At 56.9% G+C, this 18,428-nt stretch overlaps 1 protein-coding gene across 5 annotated transcripts; it reads left to right on the top strand.

Annotated features, from left to right (window-relative positions):
* Window positions 1-2,705: 2,705 nt before the first annotated feature.
* Window positions 2,706-18,343, top strand: Tns2 (tensin 2). Of its 5 annotated transcripts, none has more exons than XM_052161725.1 (29): window positions 2,706-2,858; window positions 6,829-6,937; window positions 7,493-7,530; window positions 8,372-8,410; window positions 8,711-8,749; window positions 8,898-8,947; window positions 9,157-9,328; window positions 9,631-9,681; window positions 9,973-10,095; window positions 10,183-10,247; window positions 11,019-11,102; window positions 11,444-11,556; window positions 11,634-11,694; window positions 11,848-11,923; window positions 12,432-12,561; window positions 12,649-12,714; window positions 12,802-12,915; window positions 13,016-14,230; window positions 14,365-14,512; window positions 14,600-15,171; window positions 15,319-15,408; window positions 15,701-15,826; window positions 16,020-16,112; window positions 16,234-16,311; window positions 16,447-16,524; window positions 16,942-17,110; window positions 17,521-17,589; window positions 17,689-17,718; window positions 17,807-18,343. In XM_052161725.1, exons 1-29 carry the CDS (start codon window positions 2,784-2,786, stop codon window positions 17,943-17,945), a joined length of 4,212 nt encoding a protein of 1,403 aa, XP_052017685.1. In that variant the 5' UTR covers window positions 2,706-2,783; the 3' UTR covers window positions 17,946-18,343. The 5 variants fall into 5 exon arrangements, with proteins under 5 accessions (XP_052017685.1, XP_052017686.1, XP_052017687.1 ...); XM_052161726.1 differs by lacking the exon at window positions 2,706-2,858 and adding an exon at window positions 4,575-4,598; XM_052161727.1 differs by lacking the exon at window positions 2,706-2,858 and adding an exon at window positions 5,243-5,414.
* The last annotated feature ends 85 nt before the right edge of the window (window positions 18,344-18,428 follow it).

The raw sequence follows: 18,428 nt of genomic DNA, 5'->3' as shown, positions 1-18,428 counted from the left end.
CGCAGGGCTGGGATCCATGAGTGGCTGTGCAGTGGGAGCTTTTCAGTGAGAAAGGCTTCCTGGGCTTTACCCCAGAAGCTAGTCCCAGTAACAATGGTGATCAGCTGGGAGCAGCTAACATCTGAGAAGGGAGTCACAAAAATAAGAGAAAGATGGTCATGTCTGTTCCAGAAGGATCCTCTAAAGAAGCAAGGCTATATATAGCATGAGCACACCTACATAACCACGTGTGGTGCCTCCTATCTGTAAAAAGTCAGTTCTATCTGCCCATCTCAGCTGACAGAATTTAAACAGAACATTGACATGACAGACTTGACTCTGGGCTGGGTACACTCCAGGCCACAGACGAGTTTCTCCTAACAGAACCAGGCACTGTGCTCTGGAATCCAAGGCAGTGAATGTTATGTGTCACCTCAAGTGCCTCACTAGCAGCGGGGTGGCGGTAGTGGCGCACACCTGTAATCCCAGCACTCTGGGAGGCAGAGGCAGGCGGATTTCTGAGTTCCTGAGTTCGGGGTCAGCCCGGTCTACAGAGTGAGTTCCAGGACAGCCAGGGCTATACAGAGAAACCCTGTCTCGGGGGTGGGGGTGGGGGTGGGGGAACAAACCAAAATCCAGAACAAAAACAAAAAGTGCCTCACTAGCTCCACATCTGCTTCTGGGAAGCAACAATTGACAAATAAGCTTAGTTTCTCAGCAACCATTAACACCCCAGGGCTACAACTGAAGGAGACTTGCTTTCCCGCCCCCACAAAACAAAGTTTGGAGAATGCTGTTCCCACCCAGCAGCAGCAACCTCCTGGTTGGACAATGCTTGCTCTGTCCTCTGGGTCCTCCTCTGAAGTTGGCGCTACCCCTTACTCCACACTGCTCCTCCTGGTTCCTTAGAGCCCAGTGCTCTTTCAGCTACCACACTCTCAAGATCCACCCCAAGAAATTAAGTCATGGGCATGAGACCTCAGGTTGTGGAAGAGAGAGTTCTTCCTTCAGTACTGAGATGGACTAATTTCTGCATAGTCAAGGTAAGAACCTCCTTGTGGAGGGAAGTCAGTGGGTGTCCACCTTTATCCATAGCGCCTGGTTTTCTCCCTCTCCCCTTTTTCCCTGCTGCCGAGGTGGCTCCCCAAGGTACCCACTTTTACCCTATCACCACCAAGCATCCTGCTTTAGGTTTCCCTCCCCTCAACTGATACCTGAAGAGTAGTGATTAAACCTGAACTGAGGATCCAGCTATACATCTGGTGACTCTTCCCTTCCTCCAATTCCTAGGAACCTTTCAAGTTCTTCCTAATGACTGCTTAGGCAGGGGAGGATACCAGCCTGATGTGAAGTTACTGTCCCACCCACCTTTGGGATCCAATCAATCTAGCTCACTCATGGTGACTTCAGAGATTAAAAGCTACATCCAGAGGTTATATCCTAGCACCCAGCCAAAGCCCAGGATATGCTGGGAAGGGCTGGGTGTTAAAAGAGCTAGCTGCAGGCACTAAACAAACATTTTCATATTCCATGCTAATTACATAATCTAATCGTGCCAAAATACACTGCATGACCTTCAGCCTTGCCCTTTCCCATGATTCTCCCATCCCTGCCCCCCTCTCTAACCCCCCCCCCCAGCGCCTCTCCAGCTCTTCCTCTAGTCCTCTGGGACGCTAGCTGCTGCAAAAGCGTCCACTGGACAGTAAGATCCACCAGCCCTGCTTCCCAGCCGCTGCTTCCCGGCTGCCAGATTGAAATCAGGTGTTCCATTCTTCAGTAATCAGAGCTAGCCGCCCAAGCCTAGCCTGTGCCAGAACAGAACCAAGGATGAGCACAGAACTCTGCTGAAAGATGGGGCAGGCAGGCCCAGAGGGCTTGAGCAGACAGTGCTGCTTTGAGCACTACCCTGGCACCGAATTCTAAGCACTTCGCATTTCTCAGCATTGAGATACATGGCTCCATCAATTTCCATCATGGAAATTCCAGCGGGTAGGTAGCAGCAGAACAGTTTAGGTAGGATCTGCCAAGGAATGCTGGGAGCAGGGAATGACAACAGGTTCTAAGATTCTAGGACCACATCCCTACTCTAAACTTCTCCAAGTGGCACAACTCAAGCCAACACCGTGGTCCCTAGCTTAATTCCAGGCGTTCCTACCCAATATCAGATTTTAAAAAGAATGGAATGAGGTTACACCATCAAAAGAACTTCCTCTGAGAAGACCCAAGAACACAGGCGCGATGACTTAAGCAGTTGAGAGTCAGGAACCGTGAATCTGCTGTGGGTCCTCAGCTCTGAGTCCTTTGGGTGAAGTGACAGGAAGCGTTATCTTAAGACCTGGGACACAAGTAACTTTAGGTGTCTAAATCTGGTGCCTCAACCAGGCCAGGCCAGGCCTAGTTCGGACTAGGGTGAGTAAAGAGGCCTCTGCGTCCTCCTTTCTTTAGGAGTCTATGCGGCTCACGCGTTTCTCCCTGCCCTGACCCTCTGGCCTCTCCTCGGGCGTCTGAGGCTTCCGGGGACCGTCTTCCCACGTGCGATCCCTCCCGGGCTCTGGCCGCTGCTCCGACTGTTGAGTCTCAGCCGGAGCCTGCCTCGGCGCGCACGGAGGACAGTGGGAGGAGAGGAGGGAGAAAGGAGGAGGCGCGGGCGGGGAGCGGGTGGAAGGTGGCGATTGGAGCCCGGAAAGAAGGAGGGAGCCAGCCGGAGGGCGGGAGGAGGCAGCGGGTGCAGGGCGCGGCGGGAGGGAGCCAGCTGAGCACCCGTCCCGCCACCGCCACCGCGTGTCGCGGCGCGGCTGGCCGGGATGGGCTGGTCCGGGGGCGCCCCCTGCTGCTGCCCCGGTCCGCCGCGCCCCCGGCCCTCCGGGCGCCCCCCACAGGTGAGTGGCCGCGCCACGCCGGGCGGGAGCGCGGGCGAGCATCGGCCCTCTGCGTCACAGCGCGCGGTCCAGGCCAGGGGCGGGCGCCAGGGGGCGCGGAGCTACTGGGGGTCGCAAGCATTGGGCACGGCGGGAGCCGGAGGCTGGGACCGCGGCTCGCGGCCTCCCTTCCCGGTCACGGTGAGCTAGGGGGCAGTTGAAGATACTAGAGGTGACCAGGGGGCGGGGCGCGGCTGTGGTCCTAGCTCAGGCCGCCACGCCTTCCTGCGTCCCACTGTGCACTTCTGTTGGCTCCGGCCACTCTCTGCGTACCTCTCTAGCTCCAGCCACAAGCGCACTTTGAACACAAGATGCCCGCGGCCCTGACCTGGCAGAGTGCATGCAAGCTTTTCCTTCTCTGTTTTCTCTATCTGGAACACTGAGGCCGATACAGGCAGACACAGATGAAGTTGATCTGTCCTATTAGCCCATTTCTACTTCTGCCCTGCCTAGATAAGCCCTAGGTCCCTCTGGACACACCCTTGAATCATACCTCTCTTTCCCTCCCTCCTTTCCTGGGCCTCACTCCTCTGTGGCCCGGCTCCCGGCCTCTCATCCAACCACAGCTATTTCCAGGAAGGAGGGGTGTGTGGGTGGGTGGAGGGGTTTCTCCAAACAAACCCAAGGCTTCAGAGTGAGAGGGGGCCCTGCTGGGGAGAAGCGGAAGAGCTCTGGAATATTCCAGGCTGGAGGTGGGAGGTGAGGATCTGTGGGATTTGGTAATGCTGCCATTCCTCAGGCAGTTTGTCCCCGGCTCCTTTCAGGAATTCTCCACAGTCCCTGCAGTGGGGACCGGCGGAGCCAAGTGGACACTTGTGTTCTAGATCTAGGTGAGCAGTGTGAGTTCAGGGAGGCCAGAGGATGTTTGGGAACCTGTTCCAGAGGAAGAGACTTTCAGTCCTACCAGAGGCTGCAGTTGTAGGCCCAGGTGCCATAGGAGCAGAGGGAAAAAATTGGATGGGGGAGGAGAGAGGGCAGACGGTGATGCAGTGATCCGTCTCCCCCAGCAGGGCTGGGTGCTGAATCAGGACAGCCCCAGTTGCCCACCTGGCCATCGGCCTGGAATGCCCTGGGACACAGCCAGAACTCAGGTGGGGATTGCAGAGCCAGGGGCCCTCTCCAGTTACAGCACAGTGCCCCACCCCTTGCCACTCATGCTGCCTTCTAGCCAGGGTGCGCTGGTGACAACCGGCTACCTAGAGAACTGGACCATGCAAGAAGAGGCCTCAGACTTCTTAGTCTGATAGGTCTGGAGGGTCCCTGGGAGGATTAGACCTGCCCTTCATCTGTCACATGGGCATGAGGTGGGGGGAGACTCCTGCGGGACTCTGCAAGAGAAGCCAGAGCTGGAGGAGTTGCACTAGGACATTCAGTAAATACCATGCAAATGAGGGTGACACGAGTGTACATTCTTTCAACTGACAGCTACAGCTATGGCATTCCAAAGGCTGCTGTCAAGGGCTTGGACTGAGAACCCCCAGGCCGTTGACCCTTGTTGTAGGAAGGTTGTTTCATCCTTTCCAAGGCCCCATACACCTCCTTCCCTTGACTCCTGGGGCAGGAAGTTGGCCCTATTCCCAGGAGGGAAGCAGGAGGCCCTAGAGGGGGGTGGAGTATGTGTTGGGAGGGGGCCTCCTGTCCAGTCCTCAGGTCCAGTGACAGCCACAGAGGAAGGAGAGACAGGCCAGAAGAGCCATGAAGGTAGTGCTCAGGTTTTGGTGGGCAGGTGGGCTCCCCGGTAGAGCCTCAGGTGCGGGTCTGTGAACTAAGCCAGGAACTGCCGGCTGTATCTGGAGGGGAGTAGCTCTCCATTGCTTCGGGTTACAGCAAGATGGACCGCTTCTGGCCGTTAACCCTTCTGGCTGGAACTTGGCGCTGAGGAGGGTACTACTAGATCCTTTTTGCATCTGACAGGGAAGTTAGCCCTCAGACCTAACTTTCTTTCACCGAGGATGTGGAGTGCTGGGCTGTCAGGGGTACTGGTTCCCAGCAACACTGTCTTCCCACAGGAAGTCCCAAGGGAGCATGAGGGCTCAGGCTAGAGACTGGCTGGGACACAGTGTTCTCCACTGGCCCTTGAGCCCTGCCCTGAGACCTGAATTCCCACCCCGCGCCACTGGCTGATTCCAGGGCTAGATATCTCAGGACCGCAGACCCCTGCACACGGTGGCCCACTGGGTGGGAGGCAGCTCCAGAGATGGGGAGAGCCAGCAGTCTTAGGCTGACACTCCCAGCAGGGTAGATCCTGGGAATCTGATCTCCTGGCCTCCCACACATCCTCCCCCACCCCACTTCCTGGAGCAGCGACCTGCCCCCTTCCCGCCTGCACTTCCCTCCACTTCCAGGGCCAGGCTTCTCCACACACCAGCCAGACAGCCTCCCCTCCACCCAAGGGAAGCGACTGCCTCGGCCGGGCTGCTTCCAGGAAGCCCCAGGCCAGGCCCCAGCATTGTTCAAACCCTGCAGCCAAGAGCCCAGCCAGCCAGACACCATGAAGTCCAGCGGCCCTGTGGAAAGGTTGCTCAGAGCCCTGGGGAGGAGGGACAGCAGCCGGGCCACCAGCAGGGTAGGAGTGCCCACCGGTGGGGCAAAGGTGGGGCAGGGTGGAGGTGCGGACAAGGCGGGGAGGGCCAGGATTCAGGCCAGACCCTCTTCCTAGTTTCAGCCTCTTCTCCCTGCTCAGCATCCCCCTCCTCTTTCCTCTGGCCCCGAGGTGGCCAGGGTAGGGTATCGGTGTGATACTGCCATCTGTCTGAGTCCTCTATGTGTTTCCTGGCCTGACCCTGAATAGGCCCCGAGGGTTCAACTAAGAGCTCAAGGCGTGACCTCCAGGGCAAGCTTGAGGGAAAAGGTATGGGAAGAAGGCAATGGAAGGCAGGGAGGTTGCCTTCTACCGACAGCATCTGCACATGACGTCATCCACAAGTGCGTCCAAATGTCCTGGTGGGTCTCACCTCCAGCCCAGCCTAGAACAGTTAAGGGACCAAAGCTGCTCGTTTGTTGTTGTCTCCCCACCCCTTCCTCTCCACACTATGGCGGGCAGATCTAGGGAGAGGAAGGAACAGCAGGAGCTTGAACGTGAACACAGGGATGAAGATTGCAGAAGAGCCCGAGGGAGATAGTCCTTCTGCAGACACTGGATAGGAGGGACGAACTGAGGTGGGGGGATGGGGGTCAGTGGAAACTTGCAGTGAGTAGGGAGTGAGGGGGACCTGGACAACCGGTGGCAGCCCAGCCAGCCCCTGACTTCACTGCCTCTGGGTGGGGAGGGGGCATCCAGAGAACCTGTCAGAACTCGCAGAGGCAGTGCGGCAGCTGCCTGTCTGTCCCTCCTTCCAAGCGTCTTAGACAATTGCTGCCTGCCGCCTCAGTGCACAAAGAGTAAACATGTTGTTCTGACCGTGGGGGAGGGCTCACATCAGCTGCCCGGAGCTTGGGGACACTGAGAGCCAAGGGCGCAGGACTGGGCTGGCTGCAGTCAGTCTGGGTGTTATGTGACAGTGCTTGTGTGTCCTGGCCGTCAGCTCACAGTATACAAGCCTCTCATGCAGGGAGGGCAAGATGGGAGGAGAGTCAGACCCCCCTCCCACTCTGCCATGATTCGGAAAGCCCTCGAATTGGAAGTGGGGGGTGACAAGGACATCACATAGCTCTGCCACGTGAGAAGGCCTGAGTGAACCCTTAGGGAGGAGTTGACCCAGCCAAGGTGACGCAAGGGGTCACATTCCAAGCCCTGTAGAGAGAGGACAGGCCTCATGACTACCCTGAAACAGCTGTGGCCAAGTGTGCCTTAGAGTTCAGAGACTTGGCTGGAAGACAGGGAAGCAGTGTGGCCCTAAGGAGAAGTCCTGCCCAGCCCTGGAGATGGGCAGCCCTGGAGATGGGCCCACTAGGAGCACACACCCCTATTTGTCTGTCATCCCACCCGCAGCCTAGGAAAGCAGAACCGCACAGCTTCCGGGAGAAGGTTTTCCGGAAGAAAGCTCCAGTGTGTGCAGTGTGTAAGGTGACCATCGATGGGACCGGCGTCTCCTGCCGAGGTGAGGTGCTCTTGCAGTTCTTAGGGAGCTGAGCCCTCTAGCCAGCCCTTGGGCTGTGTGGCTCAGGCTCTAGAGACAAGCAAGTCCAGAAACAAATGCCCTCACTCCCCTTGGCACCCACCTTGTCACAGCCCAGATTTGTGACTCTACTGCCTTTCCATCCTTACCTGTGACTAGAGGCTTCCCTTCCTCCTCCTTCTCCTCCTCCTCCTCCACACCTCCTCTTCCTCCTCTTCTTCCTTTTTCCTCCTCTTCTTCTTCTTCCTCCTCCTGTTCTTCTTCCTTCTCTTACTGCTCTTTTTCCTCCTCCTTTTCTTTCTCCTCATCTTCCTTCTCCTCCTGCTCCTTGCCTCTATTCATCCTAGACCCCAACCTCTGGCCCTCTTCCCTGACTCTAGCACAGAACCTGCTGATAACCAGCTCTATTCTTCAATTTCAGTAACCTAGTGTACCAGGGTCCCAGGGTTGGCTTCCAAGGCCTGAGGAACTAGAGGACAGCTACTGATTGTTCCCATAAGCCTCTGCTAACCTCTACCCTCCCATTCCTCTCTCTAGTCTGCAAGGTGGCTACACACAGAAAATGTGAAGCAAAGGTGGGTATCTGGTTCTATCTCATGGGGAGATGGTGTCTTTCCCTGTCCAAACAGGCTTCTTCAGCCACACTGGCATAGGTCTTCACCCAGTCCCGTCACTTCTGGAGACCCCTTCCTGGGTGGCAGGGGTGTTGTGTTGGGCTCTTTAAGAACCACCCTACTCCACCCCTGGAGGGTTGGCCCAGGAGGGTGGACAGTGAGACAGCGTTTGTCTTGGTGCTGTGCCCAGGCTGCAGCTGGCGAGAGGATGGGGGGGGGGGGAGGAAGGGTGGGGTGGATAGAGAGGCAGCAAGATTTCAGAGACCAGGCACCCGGATGGGCTGTGCCTTCCCTCTGAGGAAGGGTCCTCAGGATGCCTAAGTTGGCCTTATCCTGGGTGGTGAAGGCTGAGCCTGTTCTGGTATACCCTGTAGGTGGTACCCACTCTCCACTGAGAACCTAAGGCAGCCCGCATCTCTGAGCAACGTTCCTGGTCCTCCATCAGTATAGGGGGTAGTCCCAGGGCCTCAAGCTAGCTTTGGGGAGCTATGTGCCCATGGGTGGGGTCTCAACGGTGAAAGAGGCTAGTGTCCACCCCTGGCCGTTGCCTGGCTGGCTGGCTCTATATATAAACTCCTGTCCTGCAGCTGGATGAATGGGGGTCTGTGTGGGCAGGGGGCTGAGAGCCAAGAGCAACAAGGGGGGGGCAGGGGTGGGAGACAGAGAGGCAGAAGCAAGGCTCCCTTAAATAGAGGAACCTCAGCTAGAGCCTGTGTTCATCAGGTGACAGCTCTGCACCTTCCTGCTGAGGCCGGGCACCCCATTTCACCAGCTCAGCCTTTAACTCCCTACCTCTTTCCAGGTGACTTCATCCTGCCAGGCCTTGCCCCCTGCGGAGCTGGTGAGTGTGCTCTCGGATGGGGCAGGGAAGGCAAGGAACCTGACTAGCATCCAGGGGTCTGGTGGTCTCCGAGTGGGTCACCAGGAGGTTATGTAGAACTGAGTGCTGTGGTTATTGGTCAGTTATCCTCAACAGATGACTGTCGGAGCCCTTCGTGGTTACTGTTTCCTAGGGCTTGTTGGGGGCTAGAGTCCTGTCCCCAGGGAGTGGACTCCGCTCTCCCTGCCCCTCCCCAGGTCCAGACTGGTTCTTTCCCCTGCCCTAACCACTCCCATTTCCTCCCCCACCTCCTCCCTCTAGCGGAGAAACACGGCCCCCGTGAGGCGCATAGAACACCTGGTAAGAGCCTGAGAGGGGAGGGGTGTGTGGGTAGTTCTTGGAGTAGGGACCTACATTTCCAGAAGACCACGGTTTGTAGAACTTTTGACCGGGAAGCCTAAAGCGATGCATCCAAATAGATATCGACATACGGTTTCTCATCCACCAGGGGTCCACCAAGTCTCTGAACCACTCAAAGCAACGCAGTACTCTACCCAGGTGAGTGAGGACTCTCGGCGATCCCACGTGAGCACTTTCCACTAGACACCCCCCCCCCATTCAGCTTATGGCAGCGGCCCCCAATAAAACACCCCCAAGACAGTGCTCGCCCTCCGGACCATCCACCCTAAGGACCTAATGGGTCGCCCAGCGCTCCCCAGGATCCTTACTAGCCCCCTGGGCGCCACGTTTTTCTGTTCCTCTCCCAGGAGCTTCAGCCTGGATCCGCTCATGGAGCGTCGCTGGGATTTGGACCTCACCTATGTAACAGAGCGGATCTTGGCCGCAGCTTTTCCTGCACGACCAGACGAACAGCGACACCGAGGCCACTTGCGAGAGCTAGCCCATGTGCTTCAGTCCAAGCACAGAGACAAGTACCTGGTGAGGAGCCAGATGCAACTAATGAGAGAGTCGGGGCGAGGCTACCGTTTCTTTATCAATACCTGAGATGGGGCTAGCTAGGGGATTGTGTTAGCAGGCAGGGGCGGGGCGGGGCGGGGCGGGGCGGGGCGGGGCGGGGCGGGGCGGGGCGGGGGCCGGAGCTTAGCCAGGCACACAGCTTGCAGAGGATTCAGCTCCGGCGGGTCGCAGTCGAACTATTTTAGAGCGATAAGCTCTTTGAGGGTCCACCTCCAGCACCTGTGTTTGAAGTCACCCTCATCTAACTCTGCCCTTTATTTCAGCTCTTCAATCTTTCAGAGAAACGGCATGACCTGACCCGCCTAAACCCCAAGGTAGGAGGAAAACGGTCTGTCTGCCCTATAAGCTGAGCCAACCTTGTGAAAAAGCTTGTTAGTAGTAGCAATCGACATCCACCTTTTTCATACCACTTAAGATACCTAAAATCTTAAGTGGTGCAGGAATTATCAGCCCACAGTATGGCAGAAAAAAAGTGTCCAAGCTATTGTGGACTACTACTAAGTGCCCGCCTTGCCCCCAGGTCCCATACATATTCTCCTCCCCTATGTTCCTCCCCCCCCCCCCACTCACACACACACACAGAGTTGTGCCTTGTACTTCCCCAGGTGCAAGACTTTGGCTGGCCTGAACTACATGCCCCACCCCTGGACAAGTTGTGTTCCATCTGCAAAGCCATGGAGACGTGGCTCAGTGCTGACCCTCAACACGTGGTCGTGCTGTACTGCAAGGTGAGCTGGGACCTTGGGGGCCACAAAGCTAGGGCAACCTCAGCCTAAAAGCCACAGGTCCCCCAGCTCTGTTTCTTTATCTCTTAGGGGAGCAAAGGCAAACTTGGGGTCATTGTCTCTGCCTATATGCACTACAGCAAGATCTCTGCAGGGTGAGTTGCCCAGCCTCAGTGGCCCTTCCTCATCTGGCCCTGTCTGAGCTTTTCTTTCTTTAGTCAGACTATAAACTTGGTGCAGTACCGCCTCTTTCCACTAGTGGGCCCAGCACTCCACAACAGAGGAGCTGGGCTAGTTTCTTAGGGCCGCCAGCAAAGTGCCATAGATGGCCTTAAAATGATATAACTCAGCGGTCTAAGATGTTCAAAGTCCAAAGCTAAATGTCAGTGGGGCTGCACTGTCTCTGGGACTCTAGGCAGACTCCTTCCTTGCTTCTTTCCAGCTTCTGGTGGTACCTGACAGTTCTTGGCAGTTCTTGGCTGGCAGCGGCATCCCTCCAATCTCTGTCCCCGTCATCACATGGTGTTCTCTTTGTGCATCTGTTTCTGTCTCTCCTCTTCTAAGGACCAATCACCCTAATTAAGGACCCACCTTGCTCCTGTATGATCTCATCTTAACCTATCTAACCACATCTGCAAAGACCCTATTTCTAAATAAGGTCACGTTTGAGGTACATTTCTCTGGGGGAGGGACACAGTTGTCTAACTGACCCTTTTTACAAGCGAGGAAAACCAGGTCCATGGGACAGTAGCCCGTGGCCCAACAATGGGGAAACTGACTATGCTGTAGGGCTCTGGCTCTCCTCACCACCTCTGGGAGTTCCTCTGTACAGAGAGATCTCGAGGTCCCTCCTTCCCTGGGGTTTAGGCATGGAAGGCCGGAATGGGGACTGGTCCCTAACCCCCGACCTGCCCTGCTCTTTCCAGGGCAGACCAGGCATTGGCAACTCTCACCATGAGGAAATTCTGTGAGGACAAGGTAGCCACGGAACTGCAGCCCTCCCAGCGCCGGTGAGCACCCCCGGTTGGGAAGGGCTGATTCTCCTGCTCAGGCAGCACACCTGAATCCCATCGGAGCCGAGGGTCCTGTGCCAAGTTCTGGGAAGTCAGAGCAAACAAGGTCAGGCTCTCCTGGCATTTATTTAGAAGGCCAGAAGCCGTGCGTAAACAGACTAGATCGTTCTGGCTGATGATAAGGTCTGTGAAGAGAATCAACCAGAGGCTTGTAAGAAAGACTCCACAGGATGAGCAGTGCTTGAACCTTAGAAGAGATGGCTCCCAGGAGCGGCTGGGTTGGTGTGAGGCGCCCTCTAGAGGAAGATGCTGATGTTTTCTCTGTGTTTCCTCGCCAGCTATGTCGGCTATTTCAGTGGGCTGCTGTCTGGATCCATCAGGATGAACAGCAGCCCTCTGTTCCTGCACTATGTGTTTGTCCCCGTGCTGCCAGCCTTTGAGCCCAACACAGGTGAGTTCCCCAGGGCTTTCCGTGGGGATAGCCAACTCCTACCCCACACCCCTTAATGGCCTCTTCCATCTCTCCAGGCTTCCAGCCCTTCCTCAAGATCTACCAGTCTATGCAGCTGGTCTACACATCTGGAGTCTAGTGAGTGCCCTGCTCCCAGGTCCTGACATCTGCCTGCTTGCCCAGCCTCTCCAGGCCCAGCCTTCTGGCTCCAGCCAGAGAGGCTGACTATGTCTAGCTACCTCTGTGCCCTCCCTGGGTTCCCTGACTGTTCTGCCTTCTCTCTACCCAAAGCCGGATCGCAGGTCCGGGGCCCCAACAGCTTTGTATCAGCCTGGAGCCAGCCCTTCTCCTCAAAGGCGATGTCATGGTGAGGGGGGGGGGGTTGTAACACTGAGGGGAATCCTGAGGATGCGGACTGCAATGGGGTGGGAGCCATATAGTCAGCTGACAGGGCGTGTGTCTTAGGGTTTTACTGCTGTGACCAGACACTATGACCAAGGCAACTCTTATAAGAACAACATTTAATTGGGGCTGGCTTACAGGTCCAGTCCGTTATCATCAAGGTGGGAGCATCTGAAAGCTGCTAGTGGAAGATTCCCTTCCAGGAGCTAGGAGTAGGGTCTTAAAGCTCATGCCCATAGTAACACACCTACTCCAACAAGGCCACACCTGCAAATAGTGCCACTCACTTGGCAAGCATACACAAACTATCGGAGGGTCAGAAGGGAACCCCCCATTCTCCCCCCACCATCCCAAGAGAGTTCATGTTGAGGTTGGGGCACGACAAGCAGTGGCCCAGATAGCCCTTGGGACAAAGGTGTAGGTAAGGCAAAGTGGACGTGACAGCCTGACCCCAGCTTTTTGCCCTCCTTCAGGTAACCTGCTACCACAAGGGTGGCCAGGGGACAGACCGGACCCTCGTGTTCCGAGTTCAGTTCCACACATGTACCATCCACGGGGCACGGCTCACCTTCCCAAAGGACCAACTAGATGAGGCCTGGGCTGGTAAGTCAGAGGCCAGTGAAGTGGGTAGGGAAGGGAAAGCCAGCGGGGCGTGGCTCCTCACCTCCACCACCTCCATCACATTCACAGATGAGCGGTTCCCTTTCCAAGCCTCAGTGGAGTTTGTCTTCTCCTCCAGCCCTGAGAAGGTCAAAGGTAAGAGTGGGAGCTGGAGGAGCAGAGCACTGAAGGTGCAGGGGAATGGGGGCCTCTACTCCTCAATGCTGCGATGGGTTTCCACAGGCAACACCCCACGGAACGATCCCTCTGTCTCTGTCGACTACAACACGACAGAGCCTGCTGTACGCTGGGACTCCTATGAAAACTTCAACCAGCACCATGAGGACAGCGTGGACGGTGTGTGTGTGGGGGGGAGCAGGTGGGCGCTGTGCGACTTGTAGGGAGAGGCACACTGAGTGTCAGTCCTGTCCGCACTCACAAATTCTTCTTTGCTCAGGTGCCTTGGCCCACACAAGGGGCCCCCTGGACGGCAGTCCATACGCCCAGGTGCAGCGGGTACCCCGCCAGACACCACCAGCGCCTTCTCCAGAGCTTCCTCCACCCCCGATGCTCTCTGTCAGCAGTGACTCGGGCCACTCGTCCACGCTTACCACAGAGCACACGGCAGAATCCCCTGGCCGGCCGCCCCCAACTGCTGCCGAAAGACAGGAGCTGGATCGGCTGCTGGGAGGCTGTGGAGTGGCGGGTGCGGGCCGTGGTGCTGGGCGAGAGACCGCCATCCTAGATGACGAAGAGCAGCCCTCCGTGGGTGGGGGCCTGCACCTTGGGATGTATCCGGGCCACAGGCCTGGCCTCAGCCGCCGTTGCTCCTGCCGGCAAGGCTTCCGGGAGCCTTGTGGGGTCCCCAATGGGGGCTACTACCGGCCTGAGGGAACCCTAGAGAGACGACGACCACCCTATGGGGGCTACGAGGGACACCCGCAGGGCTACACAGAGGCCTCTGTGGAAAAGAGGCGCCTCTGCAGGTCACTATCAGAAGGGCCGTACCCCTACGCAACTGAGCTGGGGAAACCAGCCAATGGGGACTTTGGCTACCGCCCAGCAGGCTACCGGGAGGTGGTGATCCTGGAGGACCCTGGGGTGCCTGCTTTGTGCTCATGCCCTGCCTGTGAAGAGAAGCTGGCACTGCCCACCGCAGCCCTATATGGACTGCGACTAGAGAGGGAGGCTTCAGAGGGGTGGTCCAGCGAAGTAGGCAAGCCTCTCCTGCACCCAGTGAGGCCTGGACACCCATTGCCTCTGCTGGTGCCTGCCTGTGGGCATCATCATGCCCCGGTGCCTGACTATGGCTGCCTGAAGCCACCCAAGGTGGGTGAGGAAGGGCATGAGGGTTGCTCCTATGCTGTGTGCCCTGAAGGCAGGTATGGGCATCCAGGGTACCCTGCCCTGGTAACCTATGGCTATGGGGGAGCCGTTCCCAGCTACTGCCCAGCATATGGCCGGGCACCTCACACTTGTGGGTCCCCAAGTGAGGGCAGAGGGTACCCCAGTCCTGGTGCCCACTCACCACCACGGGCCGGCTCTGTATCCCCGGGAAGTCCACCCTACCTGCAGTCCAGGAAACTGGGTTATGAGATTCCTGCGGAGGATGGGAGAGACAAATATCCACTTCCTGGGCACCTGGCCTCAACAGGACCCTTGGCTTCTACAGGTGAGGACCCTTGAGTGGGGATGTCCAGGGTAGAGGAGGGTCCGGAGTGCTACTAGGGATGCCATGTGTGGGAAGGAGCTGAGCCAGACAGAAAAGCAGGCTCCTGTTCACAGAACTCTTCCCTCCTGACTTAGAGTCACCTGAACCATCCTGGAGGGATGGCTCCAGTGGACACAGCACGCTGCCTCGGTCTCCCCGAGATGCCCAGTGCAGTGCCTCTTCAGAGCTGTCTGGTCCCTCCACACCCTTGCACACCAGCAGCCCAGTTCAGGGCAAGGAAAGGTACATGGAGGGCCAAGGCTACCTGGGCATGTTGTATAGGTGTCAGAGCCCAAAGCGGGCTGTCTGATCACCTACCTTTCCCTGCAGCACCCGACGGCAAGACACCACCAGGTCTCCCTCCTCGGCGCCCACTCAGAGACTGAGTCCTGGCGAGGCCTTGCCCTCTGTTGTACAGGGAGTCACTGAAAAGACTCCCGAGCTGTTGACAAGCAGCAGGCCTGAGCCACTGGACCCTAGCCCCTTCTCCCAGACCTCTGCACCCAGCTCACCCAATGGCTGGCCTCAGGAAAGGAGCCCAGGGGACCACACCAACAGTAACAGTGCCACTCCTCGGAGCCCTGTGCCAACCACCCTGCCTGGACTCCGCCATGCCCCGTGGCAGGGCCCTCGGAGCTCCTCAGATAGCCCAGATGGCTCCCCTCTTACTCCTGTGCCAACCCAGATGCCCTGGCTTGTGGGCAGCCCAGAACTACCCCAGAGCTCACCCACCCCTGCCTTCCCCCTGGCTACCTCCTATGAAGCCAATGGTCCCTCTCAGCCACCACTTCCTGAAAAACGACACCTGCCCGGGTCTGGGCAACAGCCATCCCCACCAGCCAGAGGCACCAATCAACATGTCACCTTTGCATCTCCTCTCCCAGATGTCACCCAGCCCCCAGGTATAAGGGCCTAGGAGGACCGGGTGTCCTTAAAGAATCTGTTGGTTGCACATGCCTGTAATCCCAGCACTTGGTAGGCAGAGAAGGGTGGGTTTCTAAGTACCATGGGGAGCCCTGGAGTCTGAACTTGATCCCTCCCTCTTCTAGAGCATCCTTTACAAGAGAACCAAAGCAATGTCAAGTTTGTCCAGGATACATCAAAGTTCTGGTACAAGCCACACCTTTCCCGAGACCAAGGTAAGAAGCCAGAAAATGTAGTGTGCCCATCCCAGACCACCTCCCAGGACTGTCTTGGCTGTAAGTCTGTCATCCTGGTAGGGCCTTTGGTTCCCTCTGCCTCTACTCTTGGCTGGGGTTACTCACCAACAGAGATTCTAAGTTTTGGCCTCAGACTAAATATTGTTCAAAGTCCTATGACCCAAGGCCCCAGACTCCTGCCACCCCCACAGCTGTCAGAATGAGAGACTTGGAAACCTGCTAGTGGGACTGTGTGAGGCGGATTGCCATCTCTAAAACTTCTACCCTGTAGCCATTGCCCTGCTGAAAGACAAGGATCCTGGGGCCTTCCTGATCAGAGACAGCCATTCATTCCAAGGAGCCTATGGGTTAGCCCTCAAGGTGGCTACGCCCCCACCCAGTGTGCAACCCTGGAAAGGTACAGAACCCTCAAGCCGAAGGCACAGATGTGGGAGGATTTGCAGGACCAGGCTTGTGGGAGTGAGGGGTGCACAGGACATCTCCGTGTAGGGAAGAGTTGAGGCAAGCCTGCTACTGCTTGGGAAAGAGTTCTGTGGGGAGAAGTTGAGATCCGAGAACCCCCTAAAGCATTCACCCCTCTCTCTTCTCAGGGGACCCCTCAGAACAGCTGGTCCGCCATTTCCTCATTGAGACTGGGCCCAAAGGCGTGAAGATCAAGGGTTGTCCCACTGAGCCCTATTTTGGTGAGAAGCAAGAGTCTGAGAGGGTTCCAGAGGGGATGGTTAAAGGAGGGGTCTCGAGAGAGTGGAAGAGAAAGCCCTCACTATGGCCCCTAAGATGGTCTCCTCCCCCAACCCCTCACAGGAAGCCTATCCGCCCTGGTATCCCAGCACTCCATCTCTCCCATCTCCCTGCCCTGCTGTCTGCAAATTCCTAGTAAAGGTCAGTGATCTGCCTTTAGTGATCTCCTAGCTCTCGCCACCCCTACACCCAAATAGAGGTCCCGTTTCCTCCAGCTGAGGGAGGCTAGGAGAGGCTCTCCCTCTTGATGCTTCTCGATGGCCTTCATCTCCTCAGATCCTCTGGAAGAAACCCCAGAGGTCCCGGTGCCCACCAACATGAGCACAGCAGCAGACCTCCTGCGACAGGGAGCAGGTAGAGCCTTGCTTCCTCCTTCCCCTGGTAGTTAGGAAGATACTGTAGACTCCAGATACAGGGAGGGACACTGCAAGGACTGTGGGTGGCAGACCCAGCAGGTGTATTTAACCAGCAGAGGAGCCCAGTATTTCCAGGTGATGAAGGTGTCACAGGTCAAGTTCTCAGGGTTTACAATACAGGAATCACAGCCACAGCAGAGGCGAGAACTTAGCGTCGTCTTCTCAGTCCTTCCCCCACTGTTGCTGGCTGTGGCTCCCTTAGTCTGGCAGTTGCCTTTCTAATCTGTCAGTGTGTGACTCCAGTGCATTTGGGCAGCACTGGCCAGGGAAGATGGTGGGATAAGCAGCTAATGGGTGACAGATCTGGGTCCTGGCAAAGCTATGTAGCTCTTCAACCTACTTCCTGTCTCTTTAGCCTGCAGTGTGCTCTACCTGACCTCGGTGGAGACAGAGTCATTGACTGGCCCTCAGGCTGTGGCGAGGGCCAGCTCTGCAGCTCTGAGCTGCAGCCCTGTCCCAGTGCCAGCCATTGTTCATTTCAAGGTCTCAGCTCAAGGCATCACACTGACAGACAACCAGAGAAAGTAAGCCCGGCACAGGCCCTGTCTCAAGGAAAGACCATGGGGGCCTCTTGGCTTTTTTTTTCTTCTTTCCATGTGTATGTGTGTGGTATGAGTAGATACATGTTTGCATATATGAGTGTAGACTCCAGTTTGATAATAAACCTTATTGAGGCAGGGGTCTCCCAATCAAACCTAGAACTCATAGATACAGCTAGTCTTGGCTTGCCAGTTTGCTCCTGGGATCGTCTCTGCTTTCTGAGACTGGGATTCTAGGTGGGCCGTGACTCGTACCCAACATTTACAGGGGCTCTGGGGACTCAAGCTTGTTGTCTTGGTTGTGTGGATGGTGATGGTTAGCACTCTTAAGCTGCCCCTCAGCCCAGAGACTCAGATTTCTGAGTGTGGCTTTCCCTCCCACCTTCCCCTCACAGGCTCTTCTTTCGCCGCCATTACCCAGTGAACAGCATCACCTTCTCTAGCACTGACCCCCAGGACCGCAGGTGAGCCCTTTCCTGGGGTCCTGCCAGCCTCAGCCGCCCGCCCGCCCGCCCATTCAGGAGCTGTACCGGGCTGCACTCACTCATGCTCTCTCCTTACAGATGGACCAATCCAGACGGAACCACCTCCAAGTAAGGCTTCCTGCTGTCCCAGCCCTGGCCGGCTCGGCCACCCCACATGGCTTACAAGGTCCTCCTATCCCTGGCTTTGTCTCTGCAGGATCTTTGGTTTCGTGGCCAAGAAGCCAGGAAGTCCCTGGGAAAATGTATGTCACCTCTTTGCGGAGCTTGACCCGGACCAACCAGCAAGTGCCATTGTCACCTTCATCACCAAAGTTCTACTGGGCCAGAGAAAATGAAGGAAAGCCACAGGCTCTGGGTCCACGCCCACACTGCTCCTCCCGGCATCCACAGCCCTCACTCCCCTGGCCCTGCCTAAGAAAGAGGGAGTGGCCGCAGTCCGGGCCACTACTCTTTCCTGCCCTTGCCTGCTGAGCTAAATGAGTGGCCCCCCCAGATGACCTGGCACGTGAGCAGACGGCAGAGATAGGTGTGAGGGTGACGAGGCATCAGTGATGGAGCCCTGGAGGGGATGGCCTGCCAGCTCCCCCCAGCTACAGGCCCAACATGGAGGGAGACGGGCGAGGCCTGGGAGCCCCTGCCACCCCTCTAAACAGAGACCAGAGTGGGGTCACATAAACAGAGGGAAAAAGAGAGTCTATTTTTGTGTAATAATAAAGAATTTCTATAAACTTTTGAGGCGTTGAGAGGCATCCCCTTGCTGGCCCGACTGGCCCATGGCTGCCTCCACCTGCTCACCCTGGCCCTTGCTCTGGGAAGGA

Source organism: Apodemus sylvaticus, chromosome 17 (genome assembly GCF_947179515.1).
Source record: "Apodemus sylvaticus chromosome 17, mApoSyl1.1, whole genome shotgun sequence".
NCBI lineage: Eukaryota > Metazoa > Chordata > Mammalia > Rodentia > Muridae > Apodemus > Apodemus sylvaticus.
The sequence above is the reverse complement of the archived record's forward strand: the minus strand, read 5'-3'. Positions and strand labels throughout refer to the sequence as shown.

Coding starts and splice junctions, on each gene's coding strand:
- Tns2 (XM_052161725.1), top strand. CDS start 2,784: ATGGGCTGGTCCGGGGGCGCCCCCTGCTGCTGCCCCGGTCCGCCGCGC. Junction 7,531..8,371: donor ACAGAAAATGTGAAGCAAAG/GTGGGTATCTGG, acceptor ACCTCTTTCCAG/GTGACTTCATCCTGCCAGGC. Junction 15,172..15,318: donor AGATGTCACCCAGCCCCCAG/GTATAAGGGCCT, acceptor TCCCTCTTCTAG/AGCATCCTTTACAAGAGAAC.